The following is a 27,275-nucleotide window of genomic DNA, read 5'->3' as shown; positions in this document are numbered from 1 at the left end:
TTTGTGTGTGTGCACGAAGGTTACTCTGCTGGTGAAATATGGGTATTGATGCTTACCTTCCTTTGGAGAGAGACTTTCTTACTTGAAATGAACACTGCAGCAGAGGTGTTTATGCTCATTAAATACCCAGAGGTTTTGCCTGTTGAGGGAAGATAAATACTAGAGTGACATGAAGAAAAGGTATGCCATTTATGATAAATAGAGCCTCTTATATGCAATTTATGACAAGACAAAAACATTTCTGGGAAATATCCTCAACATTTCTAAGTTACTTCTGAGGAACATCTGCAGGATAGGAAATTGTGAATAAAACCTGTGTCCTTCATGTGGGTAGTAGTCATCTGACTTGTCTGTCACAAATAACAAATTCATGATGAGTTTCAAGATTCAAAAGGTCTGAGTTTGTTGTTTGGGTTTTTTTTTTTCTCCTTTTCTGCCTTTTTCTTTCCAATTTCTCATTCTCTGTGTTTAAAAGAGTTTGTCTTAGCACCTGAAGCCTGGGTTTGTCTAAAGCGAAAATGAGGAACCTGTAGCTGCAGACTTTAAGTGCTTCCTAGAATAAAATATTAGCCTTGCACAGAGGAAGGCAAAGTGAATCCTTCCGCAGGACATGAGAGCCCCTTCCATCACTAGTGGAGACACATGGGGCATGGTGATCTGCCCGCACTCACCCCAAAAGAAGAGTGATCGACACCACTGTGATCTGGAAGATAAGAAGCATTACTTTCAGCATTACTTTTCCTTACTCTGTTCACCTCTTGTGACAGTATGAGAGATTTGAGTGTACAACAGTTTGCACTGTGACAAACGATGACTTAGTTTTCTATCTGAAGGTTTTTGGCAAACAGACCATTTTGCTGTCCGTCTGGAAGAATAAATGTTCATTATGAGAGCTAGAACTACTGTGTCTCTGAGTGATGTGTTTACAAATCAGAGTCACCAAGTCATTTGAATGGGAAGCAACCACCAAAAGTCTCAGGTCCTGCTCAAAGCAGGTCATTGCTAACTGCTGATCAGGCTGCTGGGCACAGGATTCTCTCTGGATTACACTGAGTGGGTGTTCCCACTTCTTTTTTCGTCCTGTCTGCTTTATTCCAAATCTTTGAAAGCAAAGAGGGGAAAGACTGCACCCCTTTGTCATACAGCCCTTATGTACAGACTCCCAGATATCCTATGGGAAGTTCTGGGAGAGGTGACTTTCCGTGCAGTGTGACTGGGCTGCTTCAGTAGTGCCACAGTGCCTTTTCATGCCTTTATCACATCCTGCTGTGCAGAACAGGGTGCTGCCTCCAGCTGGTCTGCACCCAAACTGACAGCATTGCCCAGAGCTGGCCCTGACCCACTGAAGCAGTTTCATCTGTGTGCCCTCATTGGATGGGGCACAATAGCTCTCTGTGTTCTCTGCTTGTATTGGTGGAGACCTTACGTCTATTTTTAAAAACTGACTTTTGTCTGAAATGCATACCACAAAATTTGGCATCCCCCCTGTTCCCTCAAGCTGTCAGCAGAGCACTCTCTTGGGTATTTGGTTTGAAAAAAAATGTAAGGAGCCCTGCTTAAAGTTAAGGGTATGCATAAGTCCCCTGTTGACCTAGAGTGAACAGCAGCAATGCAGCTGAAAACAATGACCTAGGTCACAAGAATGAGGCAGAAAAACAGTTACTGAAGTCTTTTGCTCAGAATCCCACCCTGGGACGTGGATGGAGTGCCTGGAAATTTTCCAGATAGTGTCCCAAAATGCTTCCGTTATCTAGAAACCAGTGATTGCACTTTAATGTCTGATTTGAATAGCTTCCCCTCTCACTTTCAAGTAATTTTAGCAGTTGGTAAAACATTTTTTTGGCCTGCAAAAAAAAGCAGTTGCAAGGGGACATGTAAATTACAGCTTCCTTTAATTCTGTAGGCTGGTTTCCAAATTAACTATATTTCTCCACAGTCCAGAAAGTCTTTGTATATAATCATAAATAGTCTATCTGTTATAAAGCAGTAAGGCATCAGCAAGAATTGTATCTTAATCAAGCTCTAAGAGAAAGCATTTTTAAACTGTTATAAGCCAAGCAAGTTTCCTTTTGCTGCATCTAGAGACGCATTACCTATACATGCCAGTTTTGATGGGTACCTCATAAATAGAAATGATTGCATTGAACAGTAAACTTCGTCCCTCATTGTTATTTCCTTCAATTTAAAACACTAATGAATAACGTGCAGAGTTTGGGCTTCCTGGGTTAGCTGTAGGTGCATAGTGCTAATGCTTATTTGCCTGCCTTAACTATTAATGTAATGTTGATTTTATCTTAATAAGTTTTATTCAATTCATTTGCCTTGGAGGAGGAATTTGTCTTCATGTCATTTCTCTTTCATTGGAACAAATGAACGAACAGAATAGGTGTGCTCTGATTTAAGAAGGTGTGATTGCTTTTTCTGACCACATAATTTGCAGTATGAAATAAAGCAAAATAAATTATTTATTTTAATTTTTATTTTGTATTTTTTAAATAAATGAGCAGGTGTCGGCTTTCCTGTTTGTTTTGGTTTTCATCTAAAGAGTTAACAGTGATTTTCATGGTTTTTTTTTTTCCCTTTCCAACCAGGCAGTGATGCGATTGTCCAGTAGGTGGCTGGCATTCTCCGACTCTCGCCGGCGGCTCCACCGGATTTAGCTCAGTCATTTAAAGCAAGCCTGCTCCTGCTCTCATCGTGGGAAGCTGGGGAAGAATTGACGTCCAGAAGATCCTGCCTATAGGATCAGAGCCGCAAGCGGAGCCCTGCTTTTTCCTCACTTTAAATCCAGCTAGCAAATGCAGGTGCTGAAAGCCGGGAGAGATTGGCAATGCAGCATGACAGCAACTACCAAAAGTTCTTGCTTTTTGTAATTCTCTTGTTTCGGACCCAGTTGTACTCGGCAGACCTGAAGCTGGGAATGTAACAAATCTTGATTTTGAAAATGCCTCCCACTTACTGGTCTTTGAATTTGATAAATGGCCTTCCAGAGCTCAGGAATACCCAACAGCAAGACGAGTCAATGAGGAAAAGGCAAGTTTCAGGATTCAAACTGTGCTAAAACATGTTCTCCTTTTACCTTTCCGAAACTGTTGAACAAGCTGCAGCTGCTCTTTGGTTCATTTCTTGTCAAGATGTGTCACAAAGTGATATGACTTCTAAACTCTTCTAATGGTTTAAAGCCAGCAAGCAGCAGCAAAATTAAAGCAAAAAATTTATCTGAGGATTTTCCAAGAAAGCTGTCTTCTCAGAAGAGCCAAGTAGGACAATGGCATCTGGAGAGTGCCTTCTGCTGGACATAGAAACAGACAACTTTATTCTCTACAACATCTCAGTCAACCAGAGTGCAAATCTCTCCCTCCTTGGTGACGACTGGTTCTACCCAGCATTCCTCTACGCCATCCCCACCATCTATGGGATCATCATTTTGATAGGCCTTATTGGCAATATCACTTTGATTAAGATCTTCTGTACTGTGAAATCCATGAGAAATGTCCCTAATTTGTTCATCTCCAGTTTGGCTCTGGGAGACCTGCTGCTTTTAGTGACTTGCGTGCCCGTGGATGCCAGCAGGTACCTTGCTGACGAGTGGCTCTTTGGCAGAACTGGATGCAAACTTATCCCCTTCATACAGCTCACTTCTGTAGGGGTGTCAGTCTTCACTCTCACTGCTCTCTCAGCTGATAGGTAAGCTGGCTGCTGCAGCCTTGAAAAGAAGTCTGCATATGTACAACTCTGAAAAACACATGATTACAAATGCATGTTTTGAGGTAATGAGCATTTTTTTTAACCTAATGAGGAAAAAAGAACAGCTTCAATTAATTTCTCATGATTTTGAGCACACAGCTTGAGGAGGAGGAGGAGGCAGACTGAATGCAGGATACTTTTTCTAGGCTAAACTAAACGTTTGTGCAGTTCAGCTAACAATCTAGCTTAATTAAAAGAAATAAACAAACAAACAAACAAAAAGAGCAGATCAAGCTAAACAACAGAGAGAGAAAATACTATTAATGAAAGACGCTCTGTTAAAAGGTAGCATGTTCATATTTGCCGAAAAGATAATTGATCCATATTTTTTGAAGTGTGAAGGCACTGGAGGAGCAACTTAAAGTGCAGCTACAATAAATTCTTTCTAGTGGCTTTCTTCCTTAAGGCTAAGTACATGTGAGGCAATATTTAATGAAATATGTTAAAAATATTCAAATGAAGATGTCTGAAGCCAGGCATCTTGGCTCGCTATAGTCAATATATTTTCCTTAATTAAACTGTTTGCATCTTATCCAATCAAAACTGATCTCCGATGTTGGTTTGGAAACTTGATCTTTCAATAATGTTTGGTAGAAATATCATGTAATAGTTGTGCTTTTTTACAATATGTGAAAATGAGTTTGACTTTAAGAAATTATATGCCTCTAATAAGTCAGCTCTATTTTAGATTTCTTTGAGGCTTCTCAAAACTCTCTGAGAGCATTCAGATTTAAATTCAAAAGACATTTAATTTTAATGTTATTTGGAAGGATGAAGCCCACCTTCCTGGAAAAGTTTTAAGTATTTATTAGGCTCTTGCTTTTTATAGAAACTCCTGTGTACATCAGAGAAGACAAGCTGTTTTATTTATAATTTGGATGCTTCAAAGAAAGATTAAAGAATCCATTGTTACCATGATAAAGTTATAAATTTCACAGAAGTGTTAAGATTTCTGATGAGAAAAATTATTTTATTTTCATTTTGCTTGAGATTTTCTTCGTCACAAAGAAGTGAAGTTTTGCTTTAAGTAGTCCCTCCCATGCCACTCTGTGTCTCTCCTCCTAACCTCCTACTTTAAAATATCAGACTATTTTTGTTCAGTTCTGAAGGCAGTTCATACACATATTTTCATATATATATAGATCACTCTCTATATATAGTATGTGGTCTCAATGAAAGCAGATGACTTCACAGTGTTTCAGAGACAAAATGGTTAATATGTTTATTAACTCTTTTATGTTAATGTAAGTATAAGAATAGCACTGTCTGCCCCAACAGCAGATGAAAAATAGTCCTATGTGTAGACAAAAGTCTTCAAGCAATTTGCTCTAAAAGAGTTGGGAAGACAGGAAAAGTGCACAAATCCTCCAGTAAAGGACCAACTACACTTTCATTCCTGAGTTTCATGTTTCCCCACTGTCTCTACAGAAAATCTTGGGAAAATAATAATTATTTTTCTGGGAAACACATATTTCCAAAGCTGTAGCATAAGTTGTTTCAAGGAGTTTCACAAAAATATAAATGCATAATAAAGAAGATCACGTTAGAGAGATTTGTTGCTATCTGATCACATGCCACATAAAGTAAACATTACAAATGCTTTTACTGAGTAGCACATTGATAGTAGGCTTTGCCTGGAGTGAGAGAATAGAAGAGAAAACAGCAGCTGCTGCAATGTTGTGTTTTGGTGACTTTAAATTTTCAACTTCAGCTTTATCTGGATCCTGTTAACCATCGTGCTAAAATGAAACTTTCCCACTTTATAATGAAACTTTAGCACACTTTTCAATGCCACTTGGCTATGAGGGAGGCAAGCATGCTTGTAGGATATGTATGTTCCTATTTCCAAGGGATAATTTTACCTCTTCTGATGTATGTATTGACCACTGCAGAAGGAAATATAGTAATTAAAATGTTACCTTTATTAGATCTATGGATCTTAAATGCTGTACATTGAACCACAAATAGCCCTTATCTAGTATGTATACTGAAGTTTGAGTTCTGGTACGTTAACAGTAGTGCAAGGATAATTTTGTTACAATATAATACAATCTATATTTTGCCAGCTCACAGCCCATTAGTCTTTATTTGTTTTTTAAAAGTGCTGCCCTGAACTCTAGGCCCCATTATTAATCATGTCAGAATTGTTAGGAAAGCAAAAAGTACAAGGGAATCTTCCAAGCTGCGAATTGACTGTGACCAGCCAGGTGATGCCTGCCTGGGTCTGCAGAGGACCCAGCTGCCCAGTTCCCTGCTGTGGCCCCTGGGGCAGGGAGATGCTGTGCCTGGCACCTGGGATAGTTTCACAGACAGCCATTTTTGAGGTCAAATATGGCATTGCATGAGGAGTGAGCAGGAGCTCAGCCCTTCAGGGAAACACCAGCAGAACACATGGGCATGGTGATGAGACCAGAGTAAGACAAGGACTCAGGAGTCCAGCAGATAAGCACGGCTCATCTCACTTGTTTTTTTCTGTCTGAGGTGAGGACCCACTCCAGGATAATCAGCAAGGTGATGCCTATCCCATGGAAAAAGATACCTCCAGAGGAAACAGTATAAATCACCTTATCAGGATACCTATCTCCCTCCGTGGGTATAGAGGAAGTCTTTTTGTTTAGCAAGGGTTAGATGCCCATATCTGAGATGGCAAATGTTCGGTGATGTGAATCCTATGTGAGATGCTCACATGAGGTATGTGAACATCCCTGTTCTCAAGAATCAAAGCCATGAGAGAAAAACATGAACTATCTGCTATGAATAGCATCACATGCCACTGTCTCAAGGGAAGGGGAGCTTTGTAAGTCCAGCAGTACTTTGGTCTATAATTGATCTTCTACAGAAAGTAATAATAAAACCCCTCAGTTCCAATCTTCTTCCATTAAGAAAAGCAAGTGGGAATGACTGCCAGAATTACTAAAGGTATTGTGGTAATTCATAAAGAGACCTGGCATCTTTGGAATCAGGACTCTACTGTGTAAAGAAAAGCATTGGAGTATGAACACGAGGGTTATTTCCAAAGAGGTGACCATTGAAACACAAGGTGAAAGGTAATGGGTAGGCGTGATGGGCAAATACAGTACCTGAGAGAGCAGTGAAACACATATGACTCGTATTACAACAATTGTACAAATCATCTCTGTTGCTTTGGACCACCTTCTGAAAATGAGAGGCCCAGTTATGATAGATCTACGCACAGCCCAGAAAACAGGTACAATGCTGTACCTTCCTGAGGTATCTTTTACTCTTTCCATTTCCACTGTCCCATGTGTTAGTTAGGGTTAGTAACACTGAATCCGTCATCCGCTGTGGACTGCAAGCACTCAGCTAAGTGCCAGCCTATACCAAAGAGCACCTAAAGTTGGGACCTAGTGGTTGTCCAGAGGACTGACTGCTCACTTGCAAAGTTATCTCAAGGAGCAAACTACTGATCTCAGCTTTCCCTGTGGTGAGAACCTCCCTGTCTGAAAGCACACAAGCATGCCTGAAGAGACTTGGTTAGGCAGGGCATGAGCAAAGGATCCCCAGGTGTTCAGGCTGGCCCTATGTGCAACTAGGAGTTAGCATCAGGCTAAGGTTAAATTTTTTGAGAGAGTGTGGGAGAAAGGGCAAAAAAATGTTAACAATGTAGGAAATGTATGTTCTGTGGGACTAGTCTGATGGCTGTGGGGAGCTTGGATCTATCTAGCTGCATCTGCAGGAGCAGTAGGATCTGTTGGCAAAATCTATTTTACTGTGAGCTCGGCAGATTTGCAGAGCAGCCAGGAGAGGGTTAAGACCCATGGTGTGATTACAGCCACCCTCCGCCAGTGATAAGATGCCAGGGCTGAGTATACAAGAGCAAAGAAACAAGCAGTTCCAGCATGTTTTTGTGTGTTTGTGTGTTTTAGGAGGTCTGTCGATGAGGTTGGCAGGAGAAGAACACCTGTCTGCCTGCTGCTTTGCTCCGCTCTGTTAAGGCAGTGGATTTGTTCAGCTCATTCCAGGAAAGAGGGAGTTTGGGTTTGCCTGTCAGCTTGCTCCCCTCCTCCTTGGTGCAAGGGGAAGGGGTATGGAGGTGCCTGTGAGAGCAGTGGCAGCTGGGCCACAAGCCCTGGCAGAAAACCTAAGGTTGTCTCAGCAAGTGACAGGAAATTAAAATCTTTGCACTCTAAGAGGAAAAGCAGCCCATTTAATTGCCCTTGTCATGAGAGATGTCTTTATTTAATTGACTGTTTCTCCCATGAGTGACAAGGTTTATACATTTGCATTTGAATTACCCAGGCTGTCAAGTACTGATCATACTTCCCCACTGTTTTGCTGCGATGGTGAAAAATTGAAATACCCTGGTGCTCGTGCAGTGAAAACTTCCTGAAGTACAGCTGGTTTTACAAGCACACAGCGGTGTAAGTGTAAAGCATAATTGAAGTTTGCAAGCAGCGTCTTTATTTAAGCACTTTGGATTATCTGAATTTTAGTGCTAGAAAACTGCCTGCCACTTGGAACTGCCTGCTGGCCTGTGGCAGAAGGGAGCAATGGTGTAGTGAGACACATGGCATGACATTACAGGTAAGGCTAGGTGGCTTACCTTGGCAAGACCAGATGCAGCCAGCAGGAATCGCACTTGTGTGGGAGCTCTGAGGCCTGAACTGAGGGCTAAAGAGTTGGAAATATAGACCTCACAGCTTGGATGCATAGATGGATGCAGGGATGCTGCAGTGTCTCCAGCTGCACTGAGTTTCTTGGAGCAGATCACAGTCACAACTTCTGATGTTCCTCTGAAATCAGATGACAGTTTGTTTAGCTAAGAAATAAAAAATTTCAAACAACCCTGTCACAAAAAAAAAAAGAACAGTGTTGGAAGAAAAGAAGCAAATCTAGATTTTCTAGAAAGACACTTTTAAAAACACAAAAGTCTTTGCTTAGTAGAATCATAGAATCACCAGGTTGGAAGAGACCCACCGGATGACAGAGTCCAAGCATTTCTATCAAATGCTAAACCATGTCCCTCAGCACCTCGTCCACCCGTGCCTTAAACTCATCTCTTCTGTGATTTGGATGTCTCCAGCCCCTACTATTCGTATTATGTACAATACCAGAAAAGGAGTAATATCTACATGTTCTTTTTTTTTTATTTTACAGTCAGTAAAATAAATCCTCTTTATTTTACACAATCCTCATGTGTCCACAAGATTAAGGAAAGTGTACCACCCTAAAACAAAGCTATGAAAAGCCAAATTGGATTTCCATTGAATCAATTTACAATGATACTTTTTTTTTTCTTAATGCCATCAGTTCTAAAGTATCAGGTTTATAGTGGTTATGGGTTTATTCTGGGCAGTCTAGTCACAGCATTCATGAAATCCATTCAGCTCACTAAGGCACTATTGTGAGGCAATTTACTTGTGCTGTAATTTACTGTGCAGCTTCCAGAAAGTTTTGAAAGGGTGACATAGAAAGCCGCTCTGAACTACCAAGGCAGCCCCTAATCCTGTCAATTTGAGTTGGCAGAATGGTACCCCTGCGTGTACGTTTTGGATTCATTGATGTGATCTCAGCCAGAACATCGGTCATTCCAAGCCAAGGAAGAAAAATAGAGGGGCTTCAGATCCCAGTCCAAAGCCTTCCTTCCTACTGAAACACCAGGGAGCACCTCCTCAACCCTTGCTACTGTCTGTGCCACTGCTCCTCCTGTCCTGATTGCACAGGGCACGTGCAGGGAGAGATACACATATCTCTCTCAGCCTATGTACAGTTTAAGATCCTGTGTTGCTGGCTACTCTGTCAATACAATATAAACACTCTTAACACCCTTGATGTTAGCTGTCGTTTCCTCAGCTCCTGAATCTATCTGCACCAAGAGAAAGAGATCAAACAGCACAAACTTTCTGAATGTCTTGATTAGCCAGAGCAGATGGCCAAAACACAATAGATGTACTTCTATAACCAGGAACATTAGAGCTTCTATTTATATCAGTGGGACTGCTGCGCAAATCCAAGGTTAGAGTCAGTGCTAATGTGCTGGAGACTGTCAATATTTAAGCAATTAAAAGGAAGAAAAGTTGGATTACCTATTGTTTACATTTCAGTAAAACCTAAAACCCCTAATCAGTTGTCATGGTCTCATCGTACGAGGTGCTGTACACACTGTTAATAAGGAGAGTGAGTGGCCACGGGGAATTTGCTGGCTGTGAGTCAGCCTGAACATGGTGGGCTGGGACATTGCTGCAAGCCCATGGTGGTCCCATTGGCTCAGGTGTTAGTACTTGGCATTCAGATGTGGACAGCAGTCTGGCTAAAAAGTGTAGAAGTGAGTTGAGCTGAAAAAGGAGAAGCAGGCACAGCCTGTCCTGTATGTTCAGTGAAACATCCAGATTTGCTCATAGACAGACCTTACAATAAACTGTTTTCCTTTTGCTTTGAAAAGAGACTCCAGTGCTACTGATGCCAAAACCCCTAGCCTTGTTTCTCATTATCTCTGCACTCACGTGCCCACCTCATCCCATACCATGTAAGACACCAGGGGCCATGAGATCTTTCCTGTTGAGCCCCTGCTTGCAGCAGGCTCTTTGATTCTCCCTCACACCACCTACTGTGTAAAAGCAGGGGAATTCCTTCTTGCAGGAAACTTCCCTCCTGATGCCAGGCTACTTATCACCTTAACCAGAGTGCAGAAGACTGTGAAATGTCAAAGGGAGAATTCTTGTTAGAGTTCTGCCCATGCTGTCTTCCAGTTATGGCCAGTCTCTGCAGCTCTGTGGGAAGGCAGGAGAGAAAACATTATGATGACACCCTCAGAGAGATAACTGTTTCTTCACACCAGCAGACAGACCTGAAGCATGAGATTTAGACATGGATGGTTGGATGAATGGGGAGAAGTAGAGATGCAGATGCTGGACTAGCACCAACTGCACTTGTCATCCTTTTCAGCAGTGTAGGATTTGGATTTAAACACATTTTGCCAGTGACACTAAGCATCATTCTGAGTATTCAGACTAAAAGTCTCCATATCACCCTGTCCCTTTCATGTGTTTCCAGCATACTGTTATCTTCACTGCTTAGAAATTATATAATATTTAAAGTCAAAATTTGTTTGACATCTAACCACTGCATAATAATCTAACTAATAGCACACTTGAAAGGCTGAGAGAGTTGAGGTTGTTCAGCCTGGGGAAGAGAAGGCTCTGAGGAGATCTTATTGAGGTCTTTCTGTACATAAAGGGATCTTAGAGACTTTTTTATGAAGACTTGTAGTGACAGAACAAGGGACGATAGATTTAAACTGAAAGGGGGTATGTTTAGATTGGACACAATGAGGATAGTATTCTAGATGACCTTTAAAAGGTCTCATTCAATCCAAACCATACTGTGATTGTATGATAAGAGCAGTCAAGGATAGCAGTAGATTGTCCAGGCACAATGTGCTGCTGGAAGTTCATATGGAAGTGATGGTCTCTTATGACATCTGTTTACTGAAGTCAGAGAGAGGGCTTAGGCATCATGTAAGGGACATAGCTTTATTTTAACTAGCTGAGGTACTACTAATTGCACCAAAGCCATGATGCAGTGACAACGGTATAGGGTATCTCATTTCATCAAGTGCAGAAGAGACGCTCCAATGTCTTCTCTTGGTCTCCTCTTTGCTTGAAAAAATCTCTTTTTTTTGCATAATCTGCTCACTTGGGTCCTAGCTAGACTATTTTACATGTGACTGAGTTTAAACGGCTTCTGTTACACTATGGTCATTTATCCCAATGGCTCTAAAATATTTTTACAGTCTGGTTAGCCACTGTGTCATCTGCAAACTTTCCCAGCAAAGGTTTTATAGCCTGCTCAAGGCAGCTGATACACACAATAAATAACACTGCAGCTAGAGAAGGTTCCCAGGACCCTGGCTAGAAATTTCTCCATACATTGCTACCTATTAACTGGCATGTTTGAAGACCTACTGGGGAGGCCATGGGGCTTGAGGTCCCCACCCACATAGCTCTAACTTTCAGACCAGAACTTCTAAGTTTAGCTCTTGTCCTGTGAGAGAGGGGGTGGGATTGCATGAACGTAGATAAGGGACGGAGTGCCATACATATACATATCTACATGCATGGTCACCTGTGCCAATGGGCCTATGAAGGTTATGTCTCCCTTCTATGCCCGCATGGCCTACATCCTTTTTACATCACCTACAATGTTCATAGAATCATAGTATCATTAGATTGGAAAAGACCTTTGAGATCATCAACTCCAACCTACCTGTCTACTACTGAATCATGTCCCCAAGCACCTCATCTACCCACCTTTTAAACACCTCCAGGGATGGTGACTCAGCTGCCTCCCTGAACAGCCTGTTCCAGTGCTTGATAACCCTTTTTATAAAGAAATTTTTCCTAATGTCCAATCTAAACTACCCCTGATACAGCTTGATGCCCTTTCCTCTTGTTCTTTCTCTTGGAAGAACAGAACAACACCCACCTCTCCGCAATCTCCTTCTAGGTAGTTGTAGAGAGCAATAACATCTCCCCTCAGCCTTCTCCCCTCTAGGCTAAACAACTCCAGTTTCCTCAGTCACTCCTCGTAAGAATTGTTTTCCAGCCTCTTCACCAGCTTCATCACTTTTCTCTGGACATGGTGCAGGATCTCAATGTCTGTCTTTATAGTGAGGGGCCCAGAACTGAACACATTATTTGAGGTGTGGCCTCATCAGTGCAGAGTATAGGGGCAGAATAACCTCCCTGGACCTGCTGGCCATGCTGTTTCTGATAAAAGCCAGGATGCTGTTGGCCTTCTTGGCCACCTGGGCACACTGCTGGCTCATGTTTAGTCGGCTGTCAACCAACACCCCTGTGTCCTTCTACACCAGGCAGCTTTCAAGTCAGTCTTCCCCAAGCCTGTAGCATTGCACAAGGTTTTTTTGTCCCAAGTGCAGAACTCTGCACTTGGCCTTGTTAAACCTCATTCCATTGGCCTCAGCCCATTGATCCAGCCTGTTCATATCTCTCTGTAGAGCCTCCTTACCCTCAAGCATATTGACACTTCCTCCTAGTTTAGTGTCATCCGCAAACTTGCTAAAGGTGCATTTGATCTCCTCATCCAATCTCAACATTGTTGTGATAATTTTTTTTTTAAAAAGTACTGAATCTGCCATGCATTCAATGACAGAAATATTAATCATCATCTATTAATAGCATTAACCTTTCCATTATTCTATCTGTATTTGGCTTTGGGCAACACAAATATTTGCAGTTTTCTTGGTTGCATCTTGCACCTTTCTTAACTTCACAACTTTGAAGCCACTTCTTGGGAATTTCTCTACTTTTTAAGATTAGTAAAAAAATACACAACGATTGTTCCCCGAATGTTCCTAGGTGTAAATTACTCAGGCTTGGTGGTGTGAAAATGCTTTGCATTAGCTGACATCTTCTTTAATATAGCTGATGAGTTTTCTGCTACAACACTGCACACATGATACAGATAACCTCCTCCACATTTAGTCTCAAATACAAATATCTAGTCATCGCTTTTCACCTTGTCTCACCATTGTTCACATCTTCACCATTATGTATATGCCTGACTTCCTGATTTCATTTCTTCCTGATGTATTTTTAAAATGCACATTTGTCTGTTACACAGTGACCTTTGATATTTTGTTGTCTCCTTCAGCTTCCATTACCAGTCACTGACATTTTTAAACTCTGATATTTGCTGTCATTTACGTTTGCTATTTTTCCCCCATCTGTTCTATATTGATTTTTTTAATTGCTTCTTTGAAATTGTAGCATGACTCCTCATTTTCTCTTACTTAGGGCAGGTTTTTGCCTTGTGGAGTTGTTTCAGGGCAAGGTGAAGGAGACAAAGGAGGAGGGCAGGCATGATCTACTAATATATCATTAGCATTGCCCCCTTTATGTTTATGTTCCCAGTCAGTTGATCTGACAGCTGTTTTTAACATTAGGAAACCTGCTTCTCTAAACTTAAGTATCTATATGATCTGTCTGTCTCTCTTTTTATTCTCCTTCCACAAAATTAAGGTAAGTACACCATGGTTGCTCCTTCAGCTTGAGGACTGCTGATTTTTAGGTCATTAGTGAACCCTTTTTTCTTTGTCAGAACAAGGTACAATAGTAATTTATTTCATATCACAAGTAGGACTTTTTGGATTGAGAAACTGCTGTTTTTTAGAAACTCTGATTAATTTCTGTAACTGGCTCTGTGAGATATCCAACAACCACACTACAAGTTTGGTTTACCCAGCGATGCTGGTTTTATGCTTTCAGGAGAGATAAGACTGAGTATCTAGTGAGATGAGGGGTCTGTGCCTGAGGCCCAAGCTTTAGTTGTCCTGATTAGAGTTCAGTCTTCAGGCACACTAAGCCTTCAGTCCCATGCCATTGATAGCACTGGAGGCTTGGGTCAAGACAGCAAAGCCTTGGATAGAGAGCATCAACAGGGCTTGCTCCTTTGGTGCCTGATCACCCAGGCAGCAGCATCATCCCTCCCAGCTCAGTTCCATATGCACACCTGAGTGCAAGCCCAGCACCAGCAACCTACTCCACCAGGACACAAGTGTGAGCATGGGCACATTCCATTCCTGTACCAGACACAGAGCACAGAGGAATATGTGTAGAGATTAGCTGGTGCTGAGGAGATGGGTTATTGTCAGTGTGTGGAAACTCACTCATTTTGAAGTCAAAGGATATTTTTAAATGAATGGATCCCACCCATCCCTCAGACAGCAAGTCTCATATCCAATTGCAAGGACTGTGACAAACTGTGAGGCTGGCCCCATCAAAATCTTTGACTTGGAATCAAAGTTGCATTCAGAAAGTTGGCTGATAATCACCTACAGGGAATAAATATCCTGGGTGAAAACTAAGTCTTTCTAATAGGGAAAGCATCATCCACGGGACACCTGCTGTTTCCTGCAGTAACCTTTATATGTATTGTTTTCCATATGTATAGTTAATTTCTGAAATATTTTATACTCTGGATGATCATGATTAGAAATAGCAGACTCACTATCAAATGGTTGCTATTTAAGCTCTCCTTCCCCCCTGTGTAGTGCAGTTTAGTGGTCTCTAAAACACTCTGTCTTAATGTTGACCTGTGTCATTGCTGGACTGAAATTCCCATTTTTCCAGGTTCTAAGATGATGTGACAGTATGCAAGTATACAGACTGAAATTTGAACACGTACTCCAAAAATTGAGAACTATGCCACTTCCCTCAATGCATCCTTTTTCTTTCCATTTAAATGTTAATTGATAAAAAGAGAAAAAAAAGTAGGCAGTACCTGCCAATGTATGTAGGACTAGACTATTAGAGGCATCTTCGTGCCCATAAGCAATTTACTAAAGATTTTAATAATAGATGTTCAGCCAAGAAACATGCATAATAATGATAATCATAACTAAGTGTGTGGAAAACAGATAGACCCAGAACAGATTGTCAGAGTGTGTTGATGAGTTAGACAGTCTAGCAATTTTGTGTATTTATTGAATTAATTGTCTTCAGAGCTTTAAATATTCATAGCATGTATAGTGGAAACAATAAAGAAACTTTGGGGCATTGAATTTCTCATAAATTTCTTCAGACATTTAGTAAGACCTTTGCTTTGCTTTCCAAGTGGAGCTTCTCACTTGACAAGGCTCCATGTGCTTCATTTATGCAATCTTTGCATATCATCAACTTTTTCTCTGTTGCTTGAGGCTTTTTCATATGGTAATTGAGAAAGTCCTTCATGTTTTGTTGGTAAAACAGTGATGTGATACTAGTAGAACGTAATTACAAAATTTTAATGAGAAGGTTCAGTTCATGGGTCAAGACCAGATCAATGTGCAAGCATTAAGCTTACAAATGGTAACAGACAACTGGAGATCGGAGGAACTGTCAATTGCACATCTTTTTTCCTCTCTTTCAGCTACAGATGGGTAGAGCAGAAATATGGGGATATGCTGTTTGTGACACAGTTCTTTCACAATTACAATAGGAAGTGGCAGCAATTCCAGGAACTCATTTTCTAGAGCTGGGAAGAACTCATAGATCAATATCTCAAAATAGAGCTCAGTTTAAACAGATTCAAAAGTTTGCAAGTTAATTTCTCACTTCAGAGAAATAATAGGAAACAGCAGTATGGTAAATTTTTCCCCCAGCTTGGATTGGTAGTGAAGCAAAGGTGGGCAAGCCTTCTGAAATTTTGTTCAAAAAGTTTTTAATACAATTGTTTTTCAAACCATTATACAAATTCAGGAGTGGGGCCCAGGATCTTTTTATGTAAACAGTGTAGGGTACAGTAATGGATGATTCAATTTGTAGTAAATAAGTTTCTTTGAAATGTAAGTACTGCAAATTCATTTTGGAGGGGCAGTGTCCCGTTTCCCTGTAGGAAGGATAAGGAGGATTTTTTTTCATCTTCTTATATTCCTTGCAAGCATGAGGTTCAACTGCAGGAAGATAGGCATACTTGGAAGGATTGTGATAAAAAAGGACAGTACTCTGTTGCAGAGCCTCTTCCAGCCATTTTCTTTTACTACACTCCTAATGTTGAAAAAAAGTAAGTAAGAAAGAGTTATGAAAGCAATTTAGTGTCTATTTTTTAGTAAAATTCAGTAGGTGATAAGGATGTAGTGGCTGTCATATAGCTGCTGTATAATCCTTGTCATCATAACAGGTCACCAGGAACAGCCACCCACCTGTGTGACCAGTTGCCTTCACTTCCATTGGGGAGGGATCTTCTTTTCCCATTGCCACTAAAAGACTCTCAGCTTGTGGCCACAAAGATACTGTTATTACAGAAGACACTAATTATTTTGGTTGAAATTAAGATCTACCATAGTGCCACATGTAGAGATACTGCAGAATGGAGAATCTCCTAGCCTAAAAAAGCCTGTCACTTTTTTTGCAGACCAAACCTACAATATATACAACGAGGGCTTTTGTATGGGGCATCTGCACTAGTTTTAATTGCAAACATAAAGGATGGGGGAAAGGCATTAACACAAAGCAAACATAGAAGAGGAATGTAAGCTCAGGCTGCTCACAGCACCAGCTTTTCCTCACAGCAAAAAGTTACCTCCCTAAGGAAACAAAAACCAGATCACAGGACACATGGAGATAAATTAATTTAAAATCCAAGGGAAACATCTGATTTTCCTCCCATGTGTAGTTGTTTTAATTCAATTTTTGTGGCTGTTTTTTCAGACACAATTAAGTGGATGAAGGTGACAGGAAAAAAATCTGAGGGTTGCACTGAAGCTCTTGCCTTAGCAATAAGGTTCTTTCTTCCCTAGTGTGAGAGAAAAATTATTGTGTCTCTATGCTTAGGAGAGTATAGGTGACACAGCTTTGAAGGCAAAGCCTGTTTATACTTCAGGTTTGTACTTTCTTGACTTAGCTGAGGAGCCCAGAGATGTATAAAACATTTTGCACCAGCAGAGAAACATCTAGGAAACTTTGCTGTGCATTTGGAGCCTTATTTTGATCTATGTCTTTGGAAAGTATATCTGTCAGTGTCTTGTTCATGATAAAGCTACTTTTGTGTTTATATTTGCAGTTGTGGCTTTGGGGCTAAGTGTGCAGTATTAGCCAATGTTTGCATAGTCAATGTTTTAGAGTACATTAGGTGGTGCTATCCTTAGTTACATTGCTATTAACATGAGGATAATGAAAGAGTTTTCCAGTTTCCCTGGCCTATTAACCTCAGTGGGAAAAGTATTTACCACAGAAAAACTTTGTGTGCGTCACATTTTAGCAGCTTCTGGTCATTCCAGTAGTTTTGGTTGTGAGAAACAATTATTCAATTAACATGATTATTCAATGACTATAATATGGATATGAACACGAATACGAATATGAATACAAATATGGATATGGATATGAATATGAAAAAAATTCATGGAAAGGGTCATTGGGCACTGGCAGAGGCTGCCCAGGGAGGTTGTTGAGTCACTTTCCCTGAAGGTATTTAAAAGACGTTGGATGAGTTGCTGAGGGGCATGGTTTAGTGATTGATAGGAATGGTTGGACTCAATGATCTTGTGGGTCCTTTCCAACCTAGTGATTCTGTGAAATGATAGAGATCCTAAGAGATATGTGTAAGACATTTTCCAGGATTCAACAGAGAGGCACCCGCTCTGTGGATTCCTACCAATCCCCAACGAATTTAGAGGATTGGGTTAAGAAGTGATCATACTTTATATGTTATTGAATTCTGGCATTCTGGGTTGAAGCAACTCTGTCATCAGACTCCTCTTGGAGGCCTGGAGACTGACCTGCAGAAGAGAGGTGGCACCAGAATCACCGCAGCCGGTGGACACTTAATATAGCTTCGTGTGTAATTTCTTTGTGTGGGTTTCTTTGAATGAGACTGAAAGTCATAGAGATCACTGGCATCCATCATGGCCAGCAGGTCATTGGCAGCTGCTGTGCACAAGGCAGGTTGCTGCTTCACAAGCACAGTGGAAGCAGAGAAGTTCAAAGACTGAACAGTAGTAAAGGTCAGTATCTCTTTCACATTTCCTGTCAGATTGGCAACCCAGTCATTTTTATCCAGGTCGTTTGACAACTGGGGAGAGATTGGAGTTGACACAAGTACTTGACAGTATCTTTTTTCATTCAACTGAATCTTCAGGAAGCATATTTTCCTTTTTAAGTTTTGGCCTTTATTGTAGGTCATGAATCATACCCCTGGGTTTTAATCTTTTTCAAAAATTTCTTCTTTCAAAGTGGGTCAGGAGAGTAGTTCAGCTGAAAAGAAATTATATCAAACAATAATTAGAGACACTGAATGAGATAGCAAGCAGAGGTCCATGGCCATGTCTAGATCTACTGCAGACAAGCTGAGCACGCAATGTGACATGTACTTTCAGAGCCTGTATTACTGAATGGGTAGAAAAAAACATTCTCAGACCTTTGCATGAGGGCTCACTTGTCTGGCCATCTGAGTCTGCGGCTCTGCTGACGAACGTAGGTGTATTTGTCGATGTCCTCTTCAAAGTGGATTGGATCATTCAAATGCTGGATGTTAAGTATGGGAAAATCACGTGCTTCAGGCTCACACCTAAGTTTAGCCATCAAAAGTTAGCCATGAAACTAGTCACCTTATTGTCCAGGCTCTGTCTAAAGATATCAGAAAGAGTAGCAGTTCCAGAGGACTTACCACCATACTCCTCTCAGGCACCTGTTTCTGGAGTAATCACCCCTAGAGTTGCTTCTTTCCCTCCAGTGACCATAGCAGACATCTAGGCAGATGCTCTGTGCTTGGGCAGCTGTAGTAGATGAGATGCATGGCACCTTTGTGTTCTAATGCATACATAGAGAACTGGATTGAATTAATCCAGCTTCAGTTGGCCTTTGGGTGGCTGTTCCCACTGCAGCTATTTACCCTTGGACTATGCCTTTCACAGGAGACAAAATTGAGTGCTATGACGTGAACAGATGCTGACAGAGTAAAAAGATGTTTGCTGGAGATGCAAATGGCATGGACTTGATGTTGCTCATGTCCTGAAGGGGTGCTCTACCTTAGAAAACTGGAAGTGTTCAAGATGGGACTAGCTGCAGCAAGGCTGATTGCAACTGATTTGACATGCAAAGCAGGAAAACTTATATTTTCTAAACCTATTTCCTAGCTTTTTTTTTTTCAGTTTTATCTTTTTTGTGCTTCAACCTCATGCTTTGGGTCTACACTGAGCCCCTTGCAAGCAAAACCATTCTCATCTTTTATATCTGCTGTACAAGGCTTTAAAAATACATCAAATGCCCAATAATCAGTGCCAGAATTACTAGCCATTTCTAATTATGTTCTTTCAAAATTATATTGTTTTGAAATGCTATCTGAAATTAAAATGTACTAATATTTTGAAACAGATCCATCTTCTGACTCTCCCCACTCTATTAATGATAATAAAAATAAAAGAGAATCACTCCTTCTCCTTATTCTTCAACTCAATCATGTTACTGGAAATTAATACAAGGAAATATTTGCTCAGCTGGTTATATTATATCAGAAAATCCCCCAAATAATTATGCTAACGTGTCATGTTAATAAGCACGTAAGTTGTCCTGGCAAAAATACCTTTGAATTAACTAGATTTGTGAGTATCTTGATATATAATTAATTTCCTTTTGCATGTGTCTTCCTTAGAGTCTACTGAAGATGTTCAGTTAGCTGGTGTTTCTGTCAATAATTTGTATCTGGTGAATCAGACTATACATTGAGCTATTTCAGCTACATTGTTTTAGTAACCTACATAGCTCTTCCCTTTTATTACTGCAATAGTCGTAACATCATCTTTGTTTAAGTGCTGTGATTTTCTTCACCTGAGATGATGATTTTGCATTGGAAGATTGTGCTTTGTCGTATGACACCACTTAATCCCCAGCTTCAAAGTGGAAGTTAAAGAAGGGATGCTAAGCAAGCCTGGAAAATACTGTGTCTGGCTGCTGCAGCTGTATGGGTGGAATGAAGGGGATCTGGAGAGCTTGAAGAATAAGTAGTTAAACAGAAGACTAATGAGCAAGGTGTTTGCAGTCCATCAAAGGAAAAATCCTCTACACAAGACATATGAGGGACTATATGAAGAAATATTTCCAAATGATGAGATGTCCAGATACAGTCCTTATAAAAATAAATATAAATAAATGTAAATGTAAGCATGTATGGAATGGTAGGGTAGGTATGCTGAACAATGTAGTCCTTATAACTGAAGGTTGAAAGTGTGTTTATCCCACAACTAAGGCAATTACAAAGGCAAAACAGTGCAGGACTGATTAAGTCCTCTCTGAAATGCTTATCTTTAGGATTACTCAGGCTACAGTATGTAGGGAATCAATTGTGTACATTACACATCCCTGCTTTGGGCTACCAGGCAGATGAACCTATCTGCAGGCTCCCTGATCTCCAGCAGGGCATTTTTCTTGCTACCTCTGCTCTCACCCTAGTGCCCAATTTGGCTGGCTAAAGGAGCCAGGATCCTTGTAGGAGATTAGAAATGGACTCTGGAGCAGCCACATGGAAACAAGGGATGTACTCTGCCATGCAAAAAGTGTACTGGGACAGGCTAGGACCCAGACACATGTCAATCACCAGAGGGCTGACAGTAACCAAGTGACCAAATGGGCTGTAGACAGTGTGAGGTATATCTTGGAAAAAAAATCCAACAGATTTTAGTTGTTATGATAATGACCCTAAATAACAACTTATGAAACCTATCGATATTCCTCCTTAATTATTTTTTTTTCTTCTACTGTGTTCTTTAAATATATTTGAGTTGTGGTTTCCTTGGAGCGTATGCTCCCACAAGAGCAGATTTGAAGTGCTTCTATTTTCCGGTCCTCTCATTACACATATTAGCTTCAAATATGTTTACTTCTTTCATTTTCTTAGATTCTAAACTACAATTTTCTGAAAGGCTGAAATAATGAAAGACAAAATTGCAGATAAAAGAAGTCCCCTACATATCTAGAATAGCAAGCCATAATATTATTTTTCTTCAAGAAAGTCCATTAGAAGCTTTAGCTACTTTGCCTGGGTGCATCGAGCTAGGGACAACTCTTAATTACCAACTACATCACCAAAGAGCAGTTAAAATGTGCAATATACTCTTTGAAGCTTGAGAAAATAGAAGGTTCAGTTTGCAGGAGACCAGCACACTCACAGATGAAAACGAAATGTATGGCAAAACCTCTGTCCCGTTTCTTTCAGCGCTGTTCTGTGAAGGGGTGTAAACTGCTGCATGCTTTTGAATCATAGAATCATAGAATCACCAGGTTGGACAAGACCCACTGGATCATCAAGTCCAACCATTCCTATCAAACACTAAACCATGCCCCTCAGCACCTCATCCACCCGTGCCTTAAACACCTCCAGAAAACGTGACTCAACCACCTCCCTGGGCAGCCTGTTCCAGTGCCCAGTGACCCTTTCTGTGAAAAATTTTTTCCTAATGTCCAGCCTGAACCTCCCCTGTTGGAGCTTGAGGCCATTCCCTCTTGTCCTGTCCCCTGTCACTTGGGAGAAGAGGCCAGCACCCTCCTCTCTACAACCTCCTTTCAGGTAGTTGTAGAGAGCAATGAGGTCTCCCCTCAGCCTCCTCTTCTCCAGGCTATGATTACTTTTCCTTTATTAATGCTATTCGGAGATATACATATGAATGCCAGGCAGCACTGTGCTTTGTTGGGTCAATTACAAATTAAATTAACTCAGAATCAATATACATGAAACCAAATGGACCCATGACAGGTAGCTCTGGTTTAAAATGAGAAATCTATCAAAACCATCAAAACCTAAAACTTCAGGAAAAAAATTACAGTCTTGAGTAAAGAAGGATTTTGTTTGTTTTGTTTTGGTTTTTTTTTTCCTAAGTGGAAGAGACAAGCAATGCCTGAGGTTTGAAGTCGGTAAATAGTTTCTTTCTTTTTTTATCTTTTAGGTACAAAGCTATAGTAAGGCCGATGGACATCCAAACATCCCATGCACTGATGAAGATTTGTGTGAGAGCTGCTGTAATCTGGATTGTATCCATGTTGCTTGCCATCCCTGAAGCAGTGTTTTCAGATCTGCACCCTTTCCATGACAAAGGGACTAATAAAACCTTCATCAGCTGTGCTCCTTATCCACATTCTGATGGGCTGCATCCCAAAATTCACTCAATGGCATCATTTCTGATCTTTTATATCATTCCCCTATCTGTCATTTCAGTTTACTATTATTTCATTGCTAAGAATTTGATTCGGAGCGCTTACAACATTCCCGTGGAAGGAAATGTGCACGTGAGGAAACAGGTAGAGACCTGACTTTCTTCAAAAATCCACATTCCCTGTGAATCTAGGAGTAAAGTGCGTACATACAGGGAGATTTACACTGGGACTGATGGCATCTGTTGTACTAGTTTTAATAGTTAGTTTAATAGATGGGTTGAAAGAATTAAAATGGTTGACAGAAGCCATGGCACAGCACTACATAGTTAAAGCCTCTTCTCATGTTTCTAAGTTCAGAGACTTTGGCAGGGTGGTTACCACGGCAAATATAGGAAACCCATGCCAAAGCCTAGGAAGATATTGACTTGGATGGGGAAAAAGAGGAAGAGTGTTAAGAGAGTGAAACTGAGGGGTGGCATAGCAGAAAAATAAAACTTCTCAGAGCTGCTGTGTCAGAGAGAGGACTTTGGATAAAGCTTAGCTCTGTTAAGCAGTTCCCCTTCACACAGAGGGAAATGCTGGCTCTGTAATTCAGTCCTCCAAACTGAAAAGCTAATGAGATACAACAATGGGAGAGTGGAGGTGGGGAAGACCCCTTCTGCAAGGGTTCCCCAGGGCCAGGAGCATTGGTGGCTCAGGGAGGTGCACAGCTGCTCTGTGAGGGCAGCGATGCCTCCTGTCCCCACCACAGATGGAGCTCTCGTCCACTGGTGTTGTGACATGTTGAGAAACCAGCACAGGCTAGAGAGGGATTCCCAGAGGAGGATGGTAGTGGGCACAGTTGTCCCAGTAAGGAGGAGAGAGCAGGGTAGTGTAAAGTCCTTCCAGATGCGCTGAAGTAACATGCCTCATGCATGGTATGATCTTAGCAGCATGGAATCTTGGGAGAAGAGGACAGTCCTGACTTCTTTCTGAAACTTTTGTCATTAAAATTGTACTTTGAAAAATGCCTTTTTCAAGGGTCTTTTGCCCTCTAATAAGCCAGACTGGTCCATCATCTTCTGGCCCAATGGCTGGTAGCTTCAGGTTTCACCATGAGACAGTTTTTGATTTATGTAAGCAGGCTATTTTCTCTAAACAATGCAATCTTCTAACTGTCCCTTTGTAGCCTTGAAGGCAGTTACTTCTGTTACTGTCACTTGTGAGTTGGGGTTTTTAATAAAACTGCCAACTGTCCCACTGCAGATCTCACAGTTGGGCTGGCTTGGCTGGGACCCATGTACTTCAATGAATCTCATATTGTAGTGGAAAATGTGTGGCTGAAAATGCGCAAGTCCTAAACCAGGTGATAGGATTTAGCCAGAATGTAGCCAGCCTAACTCCAACCTTCCAACTGGAAGTTACCTCTTGACTGATCCTGTTCTAAGCAACTGGAAAGAAAAGCAGTCATGTCTAGGGGAAAAATCCAAATCCTGCATAAGCAACTGAGTATTTCAGGTCAGGGCTTAAATTCTAATGCATATGAGCCTTGGGATGTCCAAGTAAGAAAGGAGCAGCAGGGTAACTCATTTCTAAACAACTTCTTTACCTTGACAGATTGACCTTAGCTACCTTACCTCTTCCTTTCAACCTAAGCTAAACTGACATAACCCATTCTTCATCTGAACAGATGTCCACATAATTGCGCCTAGCTGACATCTCCACCTTAGGTTGACCTAATGCAATCATCTCATGTAGCCTTCAGGTGCTAAGGCAAAACAGTATAGCTGGAAAGCTGTGTTTTCTGCCTGTTAAATGATGTGTGATCCCTGAAATCCTTATCCTTTTGCACTTCTGAATGTGTGTAAATTTTTTCCCCTGCAGGCCATTCTTTCTGCTGATTCTATGACCATTTTGATTAGGGCCAATAAAGTGAGTGGTAAAAGCATCCCTTTCCCCCTTTGGTTTTGCAGAGAAAGCTCTAAAGAAAGCAAAAGGCCAGGCTGCCGTTCAGCACTATCAGTCCATCATTCCCATCCTGCAGTGCATTCAGGAGCTATAGGTTTCCATCTGAGATAACTGGTATCGATTTCTTTATTGTGTTGCTTCCTTTCTTTATACTGCAGATGTGGCCTCAATAGCCCTGTATCAAATTAAGTATACATTTAAAAAGAATATATGGCTTAGCCAAGGACAGCCTTTTCTCAAAGGATTTAATTTTCAGCTCGCTCTCTGGAGACATTATCATCTGGTATATGCCAATCCTTCCTGCACTCAATGGCTGATTTTCAGTCAGTTCCATTGAAAGGGCACAAAATGAAGTCAAAATGGGCTTGTCAGGTCTCTCCTGCTTACTGCCTGCTTGCAGCTTTCCTGAGGAAAGATCAGCCTGTGTGAGCTGCTGAGATTTTCATGTACCTGCACAGCTCAGAAGGGTAGTGAGGATGGGGAAGTGTCTCAGGAGCCTGGTCAGGCACCGCAAACACACCAATGCAGGAACAAGGGCAGATGGGCTGGGGCTAGAGGCAATTTCAGGTCATTTGGGTCCTACTCAAACACAGGCAGCAGGCTGTTACAGATTCCCTAGGAGTGCCCAGGAACAGGTGCAAAGATTAACAGAGAAATAACTTCATGAAGTCCTGAAAAATCAGCAGTGTTACACTTCCCACACCCACAAGCTTCTGGCTGTGCACTGTCTTGCAGGGAGCAGTGTATTTCAGCAGGTCTTTTGGGGCAACTCTGTCTGTCCTCTCCTTTTGAGTGACCTCAGTTGTGGCTCTTGTCTTTGTTAGGAAGAAAGTTGTGTTTTTCAGTGGCGTTATCTTAGTCTGCAGCACTGGTGGACAAAAGAAAAGGTACAGTTTACCTCAGCTGCCCTTAGCCAAGCTATAACTTTAGGTTGACTCCAAGCCTGTACACATAAGTAAAAAAAAGTGTGGGTTGTCATGAAGGTTATACTGTGTGCTAGCTGACATTGTAAAAGCACCTTTCTCTAACAAAGCTCAGATTATGCTAAGAGAGGAGGTCATCCATCTATTCATCACCTACACCTGCCTTCTCCTCATGGCCTCAGCTCTTTTAGCTGAAGGGTCCACCTTGCAGCTGCTTTAGTGTTTTTCCAAGTACAGAATTTGCTTTCTTGATTTCTCCAGCTTCTTCAACCTCTGAGTGCTGCACTTTATGTCTGAGGGCTGTAAGCTGTTGGCTGTGAGCATTTTTTTATACACAGACCACATGGCCCCAGGGCAGAAAGTCCTGCCTCTGTAAAATATCCCAGGCCCTTACCCCATAATTATTACTAATAATAGTAGTAATAGAAAGTTAATATATATAAATCACATAAGAACATATATTACATGGGGCTAACTAATGCACACGTTGGCACTTGTTGCCTAAGCTTGGATTTTAAAAAATGATGAGTCATTGATGTTTTATCCCTAAACAGGAAAGGAAAGAGTACTTCCTTATATAATAGATTATTTGATTTGAGGGGAAGAGCATTGAGGAGAGACAAGGAGGGTTCCTGACTCCGCTTTTGTTCACTTGCAGTCCCATTTGACCTGCTCTGGCTATGCTGCCTAACACATGCAACCCCCAAAGCTGCAGCACTGGGAAAAAGTGGTTAGTTACTAGTCTGAGCTAGGAACAGCTGATAAATCACATTTCTCTTTCTTCTTCCAGATTGAATCTCGTAAGCGCCTTGCAAGGACGGTACTGGTCTTTGTGTGTCTCTTTGCCTTCTGCTGGCTTCCCACTCACATCATCTATTTATACCGGTCCTACCACTACTCAGAGGTGGACACCTCAGTGCTGCACTTCATTGCCAGTATCTGTGCACGGATCCTGGCATTCACCAATTCTTGTGTCAACCCTTTTGCTCTCTACTTGCTCAGCAAGAGCTTTCGGAAACAGTTCAACAACCAGCTGTTCTGCTGCAGAGCTCGCCTCCTCATCAGATCCCAGAGCATGGCCAGGAGCACCACACGAATGACCTCTCTCAAGAGCGCCAACCATTCCCTGGCCACCTTCAGCCTTATCAACGGCAACCATGTCTGCCATGAAGGCTGTGTCTGAAGGGCACAGTGAGGGCCTGACACATCACATACCTCGTGTGGCTGCTTAGTTTTGCTCTGTGGCTTTGGTGAGTAGCTCACACACGCACACGCGCATGCAAGGAGGTCTGGCATGTTCAGAGAACTCTGAGGAGATTGACACATCCAACATTTCATCCTAGGCTGAGGTTGAAGCATCCAACATTTCACCCTGGACTGAGATGTTGCTGGAGCAGCAGAGCACTGGGCACCAGCCAACAGGACCTCCCTGGGAAGCACCGTGTTGCTTCAGGTCCTGCTGCTATCAATGACAGCAAAGTGCGCACCTTAAGGTCAAATGAAGTTTGGGTCTACCAATTCTTCATCACTTTCTGCTTGATCCTGAACTCAGGCAGATTTACAACAATGACAAAGACCATAGCAGGTGCACAAAATTTGTCAGAGAAGTTGCATTCATTAGTCCATGGTATAATATACTTTGACACCAAAATAAACCCATTTAAATAAGATAAATACTTTTTCAAAGGAGTTCAATGTAGGTCATTTACAGACTTTTCGAGTATTTATTAATGTTCTAAGTACAGTATTAATTGATGGTATAAAAGATGTCAAGATTTTACTGGGGCATGTCAGTGGCCCCATCTGAAAAGAGCACTATCTTATACCACATCAGTGTGAAAGCAGTAATGTGAATAAATGTGAGTTGGAATATGTTTACAGTTTTCAAATGTGTGAGCTTTCACCATGCTGTGGAGGAGACACCAAGGCATTTTCCAAGCATTACTGTTTCGCTCTTCCTGTCTTCAAGGTGTGAGACACCAACTGTTTCATCACCTAAGGGGTGCCACAAAATTTTAGTTGGGTTTGGCTAAGGGCAGGAAATTAGCAGAAA

General features: G+C 41.4%; 1 protein-coding gene across 1 annotated transcript; it reads left to right on the top strand.

The window, feature by feature from the left end:
* The first annotated feature begins 2,714 nt into the window (after positions 1-2,714).
* On the top strand, positions 2,715-27,275 carry GRPR (gastrin releasing peptide receptor). The gene is made up of 3 exons (XM_069849957.1): positions 2,715-3,687; positions 22,145-22,496; positions 26,013-27,275. Exons 1-3 carry the CDS (start codon positions 3,269-3,271, stop codon positions 26,403-26,405), a joined length of 1,164 nt encoding a protein of 387 aa, XP_069706058.1. The 5' UTR covers positions 2,715-3,268; the 3' UTR covers positions 26,406-27,275.

Source organism: Phaenicophaeus curvirostris, chromosome 1 (genome assembly GCF_032191515.1).
Source record: "Phaenicophaeus curvirostris isolate KB17595 chromosome 1, BPBGC_Pcur_1.0, whole genome shotgun sequence".
Taxonomy (NCBI): Eukaryota; Metazoa; Chordata; class Aves; order Cuculiformes; family Cuculidae; genus Phaenicophaeus; species Phaenicophaeus curvirostris.
This window is presented reverse-complemented; position numbering and strand designations above follow the sequence as displayed.

Excerpts from the sequence above, each read along its gene's own strand:
- GRPR (XM_069849957.1), top strand. The coding sequence starts at position 3,269 with ATGGCATCTGGAGAGTGCCTTCTGCTGGACATAGAAACAGACAACTTT. Across the intron at positions 3,688-22,144 it reads ACTGCTCTCTCAGCTGATAG|GTACAAAGCTATAGTAAGGC; the intron begins GTAAGCTGGCTG and ends TTTATCTTTTAG. Across the intron at positions 22,497-26,012 it reads ATGTGCACGTGAGGAAACAG|ATTGAATCTCGTAAGCGCCT; the intron begins GTAGAGACCTGA and ends TTCTTCTTCCAG.